This window comes from Miscanthus floridulus, chromosome 16 (assembly GCF_019320115.1).
Source record: "Miscanthus floridulus cultivar M001 chromosome 16, ASM1932011v1, whole genome shotgun sequence".
Taxonomy (NCBI): domain Eukaryota; kingdom Viridiplantae; phylum Streptophyta; class Magnoliopsida; order Poales; family Poaceae; genus Miscanthus; species Miscanthus floridulus.
In genome coordinates, this window is record NC_089595.1 from 39109248 (window position 1) to 39119928 (window position 10681).

General features: G+C 45.7%; 1 protein-coding gene and 1 long non-coding RNA gene across 2 annotated transcripts; one reads left to right on the forward strand and one right to left on the reverse strand.

Moving 5' to 3' along the window:
• Positions 1-420: 420 nt before the first annotated feature.
• LOC136511740 (NADP-dependent malic enzyme, chloroplastic-like) lies at positions 421-3749 on the reverse strand. Its single transcript, XM_066505780.1, has 8 exons — positions 3334-3749; positions 2729-3076; positions 2464-2635; positions 2274-2369; positions 2041-2112; positions 1795-1878; positions 1537-1635; positions 421-1410 (listed from the first exon to the last, which is right to left on the reverse strand). Exons 1-8 carry the CDS (start codon positions 3420-3422, stop codon positions 658-660), a joined length of 1713 nt encoding a protein of 570 aa, XP_066361877.1. The 5' UTR covers positions 3423-3749; the 3' UTR covers positions 421-657.
• A 976-nt stretch (positions 3750-4725) lies between these two features.
• On the forward strand, positions 4726-9763 carry LOC136511742 (uncharacterized). The gene is made up of 3 exons (XR_010772816.1): positions 4726-4855; positions 7952-8019; positions 9526-9763. It is a non-coding gene; the product is annotated as an uncharacterized lncRNA (long non-coding RNA).
• The last annotated feature ends 918 nt before the right edge of the window (positions 9764-10681 follow it).

Sequence of the window (10681 nt, forward strand, 5' to 3'; positions counted from 1 at the left end):
GTGAAGCGTGTGCGAGGGGGGATGGCGTGCGACGCGGCGGCAGACGCAGCAGCGAGGCGGAGAGGAGGCATGGTGAAGCTGCGACGCGAAAAGAAGCAAGTGGGGATTGGGGATTTCTTTTTTTAATAGAAGGTGGGGAGACGGACACGCCCTGATGGACACCCCAAGTATTAACGAAACTCAATCCTCTAGATGCAACAAGGAAGGTGGGGGTGTATTTGAGATCCAGGGTCTTAATCTGATTCAGGTGGAACGTGGAAGTAAAGAGAGAAGACCGTACCAAACTGGAAAATCAGATCAAATGTATATAGTAAGTATATCATTTTCACTAGTATTGCGCTCGTTTTCAACCAAACAAATTTGTCAGAAGAATCAACTGCACCTCCATCAGGAGCTACTCCCTTAACACTAACACGGTACTGAAATGACTGACGACCCTGTATCTGTAATTCTGTATGTAGTAGTGTAGTGTGGTATGCCGTATACGGTACTCAGAAATACAGTAGAAATCAACGTATATATGTAAACTCACTCCTCTAGCTGCAACAATCATCAGCTCAAACTTTTTATTCACTCATCACTCTGTAGTCTGTCTGTAATAGTAATTCACCCGATTCCTTTCCTTTGCGCCGGCCCCAGCCCCCAGCGTCCTGATCCTTACCGGTAGCTGCGGTAGGTGGGGGTGTACATGCAGCTCTCAGTGTACTTGACGAGGTCGTCGGGGCGTGGCAAGCGGCTGGCGAGGCCGAGCTCATAGGCCTTGGCGGCTACCTTGGCGGCGATGCGCGCGGAGATGGCGCGGATGTTGGTGAAAGGCGGGAAGATGAGGCCCTTGGCGAAGTGCTCCTCGGTGACCTGCTCCGCCAGCGCCTCGGAGGCGGCCAGCAGCATGTCGTCGCGGACGCGGATGGCGCCCGAGATGACGACGCCGAGGCCGAACCCGGGGAAGATGTAGGCGTTGTTGGACTGGCCCGGCACCAGCGTCTTCCCGTCCAGCTCCACCGTCGGGAACGGGCTGCCGCTCGCGAACACCGCGCGGCCCTGCGTCCACGTGTAGGCCTGCTCCGCCGTGCATTCCGAGTGCGACGTCGGGTTCGACAGCGCGAAGATCACGGGCTTCTCGTTCAGGGCACCCATGGCTTCCACCACGTCCTGGGTGAAGGTGCCGCCCTTGCCCGAGGTGCCGATCAGCACCGTCGGCTTCAGCGACTGCACCGCCTCCAGCAGCGTCGCCACGGGCTCGTGCTCGTGCGCCCACGGCTTCTTGAACGCCTGCAGCGAGTCTATCCGCGACGCCACGATCAGGCCCTTGGAGTCCATCAGCCAGATCTTCGGGCGGCACTCCTCGATCGGAGACCCAGTCTGTTTTGACATCTCGAGAGCAATGAGCTCGGCAATGCCAGTCCCGGCCTGCAAAGCAGACAACAAAAGCGTGTCAATTTTAATCAAGAAAAGCAGCCCGTGCGTGATCCAGAACTTTGAGAAAGAAAATGTAACACTACTGATGCAGTATACTAGTAGATCAAATCGACTGACCTCGCCGGCACCGAGGAACAGGTAAGTGTGGTCTGCAAGCGTTCCACCGACCACCTTGAGCGCCGCCAAGAGGCCTGCAAGGACCACGGAGGCTGTTCCCTGCAACAATCACCAACCCCGCAGCGAGTTCGTTCATTCATCGGCACGGTAGAAAGAAAAGGACGAGTACAAAACAGGCAGCACCCCTGTTTCTGAACTTGGCATCCATGGACCATGGTGTTGCTGTCAACACACACAGCTGCATAAGCTATAGCCTACCTGGATGTCGTCGTTGAAGACGAGATGGCTCTCCCTGTACTTCTCCAGCAGGTCAAAAGCGTTGTGGTTGGCGAAATCTTCGAACTGCACGTCAGAGGTCAAAAAGAACATCGCATTTCAGATCCAGGAATCAGGAGTCGGCAGGCACACAGGGAAAGGCCCGGCAAAAAGGCGAAAACCAACAATAGCTGGTTTGGTAGTTGTCTGTGTGTGACTGGTCCACTGTGACCGACGACTGAGACAGACCTGGGTGAGGACCTTCTCGCCGTAGTTTTGCTTGACGGCGGTCATGAATTCTTCAAGAAGTTCATGGTACTCCTGTGAACCATCACGACAGAAATATCACGTCTCAATCCAGAGTTCCAGACAAGACATCGATTACAATGAAATCACCAACTGCAGGTGGTGAACAGAACAGCCATGCACGTAGGAGCAATAAAAGTAAAACTATGGAGAATGACTGCAGATCAGTGGCTGACCTCGCCGGTGGCACGTTTCTGGCGGAGGCCGATGTAGAACTCGTCGTTAAGCAAGGTCTCGTTGTTGGTGCCGACATCGATCGTGATGGGCAGGCACTGCAGCAGCGAAATCATTTGCCATCATCAGGGAAAAGGGAAAATGAACACATCAAGTTATTAGGAGTAATACTGAAGAAAGAGCAGCGCTTACAGCTGACGGGCGAACACCTCCGAGGGCAGTGTAGAGAGAGAGCTTGCCAACAGGAATTCCCATCCCCTGGCAGCCGAGATCCCCTAGGCCGAGGATGCGCTCGCCGTCGGTGACGACGATGACCTGGATGCTCCTCTCGGGCCAGTTCTTGAGCACCTCCAGGATCTTGCCCCTGATGAAAAGGCAACGCACGCGCATTAATAAGTACAGAACAATCAACAATGGAGGAAAAAGAAGAATACGCGATCAGAGGGGACTTGCTTACTTGTCCTTGAGGCTGATGTAGAGCCCCTGCGGTCGTCGGTAGATGCTGCCGTACTTCTGGCACGCCTCGCCGACGGTGGGCGTGTAGACGACGGGGAGCAGCTCCTCGACGTTGTCGATGAGGAGCTTGTAGAAGAGCCTCTCGTTGCGCTCCTGCAGGTCCATCATGGCGATGTAGCGGTGCAGCGGCTGGTCGTACTGGCGCAGGTTGTGCATGAGCTTCTTCTCCTGCAGCTCCTGCGACGCCAGCGCGGGGGGCAGCAGGCCCCGGAGGTAGTGCGCGTCGCGCTCCGCCTCCGAGAAGGCCAGCCCCTTGTTGTGCCGCGGGTCGCGCAGCAGGGTGTAGCCGCTGGACGAGGAGGAGGGGGGAAGAGTAGGAGGAACAAGAAACAGATCGTCAGATCATGCTCATGGGCGTAATCGAAGATGTTTGGACGAACGAAGATGGGAAAAGAAAAGGCAGCTTTAGGCGAGTCGCGTAACGTCGGGTGCCGTAAAGAGGAATGTTTGGTAAACGAGATCTCGCTTGCGAATGCGAATGGAAGGGAAAATGACGCAAGGCGTGAGCATGGAGATGGAGATGGAGATGGATCTGATCCGACGGACCTTGCGACGGAGAAGGCCCATGGCGTGATGAACTGCTCCTCGGTGGCGCGGTCCTCGCCGTACGCGTCCCCGACGCCGCCGCCCGCCATCTCAGCGAGTGAGTGAGTGAGTGTCCGCCCAGCTACGATCTCGACCGCCTGCCTCTCAGGAGCCCTCCTCGGCGCCGGGGAAGACAAGGGACAGACAGACAACGAGCGAGCTGTATGTTTCTTTCGCCGCGGGTTCAAGGCAGGTTACAGCGGAAGACGGATGTGGAAGAAGAAGCGACGGGCGGTGGCGCGAATTTGTAGCGGTCGCGACAGCGATACCCGGGCCCGGCGGAGGGGCCCTGAAAAGTAGTAGTCGCATCGCTCCCGTAGTCTTTGGTTTTCCACTGCAGGGGCCGCCGCGTGTGGAAGGGAGGAAAGGTCGGGGACGCGAATAGTAAGCGCCGCGGCGAGGAAGGAAAGCCAAAGGGCGTTTGTGGAAAGGTGCTGTGTGACCAGCTGGTGGCGGTGGGGAAGGGAAGCTGCGCGCGGCCGCGGCTAGGAAGGCCAACAAAGCCCAATGGGTTGGTGACTTGTGGTGGAAGAGTCTCGCGGGCGGGGCGGGTGCGCCGTTCCGGCTTCCGCACCTGGTACGCGACTCACCCCGCCGCCGCCGCCGCCGCCGGGCAACGGAATTGCACGTAGCGACGTACTAGCGGCTGATCATGCTGCCATTGGTCTGGCCATCGGCGGGTACGGATAGGGTACACGCGCTTCTCAGCCTGTTTCACTGCGGCTGAAACTATCATATAGCATCTTGGATTATTACTGCTGTCTAACCTAGTGCGAGAGAAAAATACTATTCCAAGAAAAAAAATTTTATCGTTTACCACCAAGTGAATAGGCCGCCTCGTCTGCGCACCGTTCCACTGCCGTTGCGCCAACTGTTCAAGACCGCGTGCTGCTGACAGCACCATAACTCCTCAGCAAAACTACGTGACAGATCAAAGTACAGTAGCGCCTTAGTTGGCGGCCTGGGGCAGTCCCAATAGCTAGCACGCCCTGTGAACGTATTTTCAGAAATTTTCTTTCTCGTAACTTAGGGCACGTTTAGTTGGCAAAATTTTTTTTTGTTTTGGCTATTGTAGCACTTTCGTTTGTATTTGGCAATTAGTGTCTAATTATGGACTAATTAGGTTCAAAAGTTTCGTCTCGTGATTTCTCACCCAACTGTGCAATTAGTTTTGTTTTTAGGAATGCTATAAGACATGTTTGTTTATTTGTTTGCTGGCACACAAATTTTCTGTTCGTTGGATGGACATCGTGTGTCTCGTTGCCACCGTGCCATTTCTTTATCTGATTTGGAGGGCCCCTTTATCGGTACTGTCTAAAATTGGGAACGCCTGTCCATTCCCCATTTCTGAGCGTTTCATTTGCTCTTCCTCTTCTTCCCCAGTCTCGACGCTCTCCCCTGCGCGCTCCCAAGGTGATTTCGTCGTCGTTGCGGCGATTGCTCCGGCGAACTCGCGCTTCCCCGTCGCGGAATCATGGCGAAGGTATTTTACAGGTTCCCGGTCGTGCTCTGGTCGCTGTTTTCCCCCCTTGTTGCTTCTTTGCACTTATGTACTCGATCCCGTTTCTTCATGGATCTAGAGACTTGGGTGGGGAATTTTTATGGGATCTAGGTGGGATAAGGTAGGGGATTTGGGTGGGAATTTCGATGGATTCGCGAGCAGGCTTTTGGGTGGGGCGGAGGGATGGAGGTTGTCCGCGGTTCTCGTCAGCATGACGATTGCTGGCTCGTGTGCGTCGCCCGGATTGGGGACAGGGGAGGCTGCTCGGGGATGGGTGGCGCGGTAGATGGTCGTCGGCGTTCATGATTTGGGGGATTTGTCCTAGTTCATGGAGGGATTCGCATTTTGTGTTGTATTTGCCTTGGTTGCGGCAAGGGTTCTGGGTGTGGATTTGGTTGCCACAGTGGCGGCTGTTGGAGGTGGATGGGGTTCACTGATACCTGCATGCTGAACCAAACAACATTCCATCTAAGCTGAATGCTGGTTTTGTCAGGTGGGGTGGTCTTTCGATAAATTTGGGACCTGGGAGGCATGGGGAAATGCTGAGTTGTTGGTTTGGTGAAGGTGTTTTTTTTGGCATATTTGGCTGCAATTTTTCTAGGAGCAAGGACCTGCATGCACTGTGGTGTAGTTTGTTTGTTTCTTACTTCTGCTGTTCTAAATGCATATTGGGTGAATCTAACTTGACTTGTTCATGTATTACTGAGCATGTGTGTGTACTGTCCTAAGGAAAAGTAGTATTGTTTATTCTTGTTGAAAGCTAGTGGAGAGCCTTCATTGTCATCAGAATGTTCATATGTTCCTGTATCACTGAACTAAATATATTGCTAAACTAAATATTCATGTTTAGTTTTATTTATCGGTACTGCAATGCACATTTAGAATTGTTGTATGCTATTAGGAATTCAGGATGGATCGGAGCCTTTCTCTTGTTCTGAATGGTGAGCGTCCTTTTTGCAGGCCAAGTCTTGAGCCTCTGCATGTTTTTTTTGAAAGGAAATTGCCTTCTGTTACTAGTAGCAGATAGGAGTTATTATGCAGTCAAATAAACATCTCCAGTCCTAGTTTGTATTATAATGTGAAACTTGCTCTAATTTGCATTGAGCACGAGCTTGCATTTTTCTAATTTGGTCTAGCTTGTATTTTAACCTACATTAAGTTCATATGTGTCTCTACTGATCGTAGTTTCCTTGTAACATTAAGTCTACTTTGTGATAGTAGTCGCTTGTTCTCTGAATATCTAATTCTAGAAATCTATTGATGTAGCTAGTGTGAAATTGTGATTTGACTGCATGTTGGATGCAGTCATTATTCGGTGTTTTATATGTAGGTTAACGGTTCTATTAGTCTCTTTTTTAGTTTGAGTTTCATGGATGCTTCGCCCATTGATGGATTTGTAGCATTAGGTTAGTTTCATATCAATGTTTGAATGGTTAGTAATTGAGCCTTTCAGTTGTTCCTGCTGGAGCACGGTCGTCAGGGCAGCCATCTGTGCCTACTGCATCAGCTGCTTCTAGACATTTTACAACACCTATAACTTCTGTACTTTAGAGAATTTTTGCTAACCTTGTCAAGTTGAGATTCAGAGGGAATTCAACATATTATGCAAAGTTAAAGCAAATGAAATGCTCAATTTTTTTAGTACCTATTTTCTGACAATTTGTATTTGGTTCAGGATGGCAGTTCTAATCTACTCCCTCTCCATGTTTTATTTTAGGTTCATGCTGATCTGTTTTTTTCAATTGTGTTGTCTGTTCCATGTGAATTTGAGAATTAGTTACTTAGTTGTTGCTGCAAACTTGGACCGAATGTGCCATTGTATTTTCGGACTTTTCAAATAATTGTTCTAATGGAATAAATTGTGTCATTCTCTAGCTGATAAGAAATTGTGTCCTGAACTCCTAAATGGGGTTCAGTAGCGCCGTTGATTCTTGATCCAGCGGACACAAAATTCATATGCACATTTCTTCCTTGTATTTGCGATTGGTTGAATTTGTTGTGGGTTTCTAGCCTGAACCTACTCAGTTGCGCTAACTGAATGAAGACCTATCAATTTGTTTTGTTGTTTTTAGTCCGTGTATTTCACCAGTTTGTGCTAACTGAATGTAGAGAACAAATGATATCCAAATTAGAATTGTACCTGTACTCTGTAGTTTTAGGATTGTATACTTCTTTTTTGAGCATTGCTACATGGCATGGGACTCGGTCCCTCCTAGGGAAGCCACCAAAGAATTTGATTCTTTCTTGTCATGACGTTGATTCCCAGCCCAATCAACTTCAGCTTGTTCCTATGTTTGTGTTGCTGCTTCCACTCGTTTGTTAAAAATTTCAGTCTAAATATGTTTATAATGATTTCATATATTTTTTATTTAGAGCTATAACTGATTTTGTATATCTTTTGTTGTGTGGGTTCAGTTCACCCTCTTATATTACAGTCTTATTGTTTTTGAACTTAATATATTACAGTCTTATTAGTAGTAGGGCAAGATTATTTCCTTGCCTGTCAGAGCTAAGAGTTCGGTCTTGTTTGTTGCTGCTTGTAGTTTAGGTGCTAGTTGAAATGCGTATTTAGCCTTCTGTGATGTTACTACTGCTCTAGTTTAATAAGCTGCAGGTCTAAGTAAGGTTTGTCCTGTACATATATCAGAGAGAAGCAATTTGTTTTATGTCAGTATGTTGTTGCTCTGTGTTACTGTAGATTATTTGCAGTAAACTATGTATATAGGTCATCTAAAGAATTGCAAACAAGAATAATGTAAATTGCAAATATGGAGAATCGCAATTGTAGTTTAGAGTATATGCAATTTTTTTTAGGTATATGATGAACTGGTCTCCTTCTCTACATATCTACCTATAGGTATATGATCATTCCTTTTCCATAAATAAATATGGCATTAGAAATTAAATGACTTAAAGAGACATTATAGGGTTGTCATAACCTAGGCAGAGCAAAACTAACTTTCTGGTCATATTGTGATGTTTTTAGTTGACTAATGAACAATTATTTTTCTTTTGAGACCTGTACACTGAGTCTAGCACATACAAGATTATCTTACACTATTCTATGTTGCGTCATAGGAGTTCTGGAGAAATCATTTGAAAGTGCTGTGAATGTTTCAAGAGATAGGACTGCAGGAGAACATTTTGTAAGTTGCACTACTGAGCTTTCTGCTATCTAATTTTATATTAAGGGTCTTACTTTTGTGTATATTCTCAACTGGTATGCTTGTCCGTTCTTGTTGGTGTTGTTTGTAAATCTGTATTATGATTCAAGGAACATTAATGAGCTGCATTCTATATTTATATATATATACATATTATACAGTATAATTGCACTATTTTAAATGTGTAATTTTCATATATACGTTCTGTAATTTTTCATGGTCATATTCATTGTGCCTTGTTTATTGTTAGACATCTGTATTATGGTGTTAACCTGTATTGTTAGTCTAGTGAGTCAAAGCCTTTAGTTTCAGGTGCATACCTTTAGTCAGTTCGCATGTCAGATAGCATTGTACAGTCGTCTCTTATGATCTTGTCCTACTAGCCTTCAGCATAGTGGATTCAGGTGCTCTCATGTTAGCACAGATAGTGGAGTCAGATGCTCTCAGGATAGTTGTAGCCTTGTTAGCAAATGTGATTAGTGTGACCCCGTTTGTGTTCTTAGTCTTAGGTTGAAACCTTATCAGGTGCTGCAGAATTCAACGTTGGCTAGGTCTTATCTTGTCTGCTTGTCGTGGGGGTTAGGACCTCCCTGCGTTGGTGGTTTCAGAGATAGGAGCTTCGCTGACGCTTTCTTTTGCTGAGAATTGAGACCTACGTTGGCTGTTTTTGTGTTGTTGCTCCCCATCTTTGCTTGTAATTGTGCTGGTCTAGAGAGAAAATATTGTCTATTATCCTTCCATAGAAAAAAATTGTCTATTGTATTTATTATTGTGCTGCTCCTCCACATATTTGCTTGCACTTGTGCTAGTCTAGGGAGAAAATTTTATCTATTGTCCTTCCATAGAAAAATTTGTCTATTGTAATTGTCTCTTGTAATCTGTGTTTGTGTTAGATGAAGGATGTTGGATGTAGAACAAGAGCTGGGACTTGTTTCTTGTGTTTTCTGGTTATTGAATCCAAAATTTAAAGGCCTATGATGCAAACTATTGTTAATGAGGTGGCTGCCTAGTTGCTTATTGGCTATGAGCTTCTAATTCCACTCCTTCGGAATTGGTATATCACACGCGTGTTGTTGATGTGTCTTTTAAGCTCTGTAGCCTCATGCAAAGCTAACCTGCGCTTTACATACAGTTTACTACCATGTTTCAGAGATTTCAGGCTACATCCCTTAATAATAATTTAACTAATTCTTGGTAGGAGGCCGTTAGAGATTTTAGACATTTATCTTCAGTGCTTGTCATAGATCTGCTAGATTTTTAGACATTTATCCCGACACATTTTAGAAATTTGCTAGTACATGATGATTGAGTCCTGCACTGATGAAATGTAATAGTTTAGTTTGTTTTTCTTTCTTTCTGACATGTGCTACAATTTGGTAGGTTGATTGAGTCATGTACTCATTAGTTGTATACCCTCACAATTATGGTTTCATTTTGAAGACTCTTTGTGAAGACAATAACCCAATGGAAGTGTTGGTTCTGTTGCAGGTTAGTCTTCCTCGTTCCACTTGTCTTTGTCTTGTGGGGGCATTTGTGAAGAATGTAGAGTGCTCACTCGTTGGATTACAAGGTTCTTGTTTCTGTTTAAGGATAGCTAACATTAGTTCTCTTGTAGATATATTCTCAGGCAGTTAGACTGACTAGCTGCTCTATAGTTGAGTGAACTGTAGTTATTTGTGAATGTTTTTTTGTGATATCATATGAGGAGTGTCATGGCCTGATTTGATAAGCAGGTTGGATTAGTGGTGTAGATGTCATCCAAGTTATTTAGTGATTTATTAAGGTGGATTATGTATTTATATACATATAAAGTATAATTGCAATAACAATATGTATTATTTGCACTATTTGAAACGTGCAATTTTTATATTTCTGTTTTGTAATATTTGAAGATGATATTCATTGTACATTTTTTTCACCGAGAACATCTCACTATGGGTGAGGAAATATTTTTGTTATGTTAATTTCATCAATATAATGCATTACACTTAATTTGCATATAAGATTGTGCAAAATCTAGCAGCATATGAAATAGTAATTGGGTGCTCTGAGCTAATTTTAATTTGTGGCAGAGTCGTTATTTTGTCAATAAGCTTGTACATGTGTTTACTAGGCCAACAGTTGCCGAAATGAGCAAAACTTCAATTAGCGGTTATCGGTTTGTCCGCTCATTAGGCTTCGGCGGGCCTGGTAAGGTTTGATGGGTTTGATTCACGGACCCGTTAACATTGTTGCGCATAGAAACAACCAGAACAGAATTAGACGTTGAATCCAGAATTCATGTGCTAGCTTTTTAAAAAACACATGGTTTTTCCTCTATTACAATTCGTGTATTTTGGAGCTAAAAAACACCCATGTGCTGGATGTTCCCAAAACACACGGGTGCACAGTAGACAGGCCCTTTTGTTTTTCGTCTACATTGAGTACTCCATGCATGTGCCGCAAGATTCGATGTGACACTTTGGGGTGAAATTTTTTGAAATCTAAACAGGGCCTTATATAATGGGATTTCCTATTTTCAGATGTATAGCGCGACGGTTGTGATCCTACAGACAAAAAGATCCGACGGCCAATTATGATCTAATAAATTCCCACAAAACCCAGTTAACAGGATACCGTTCAAAGACAATTAACAATAATAATT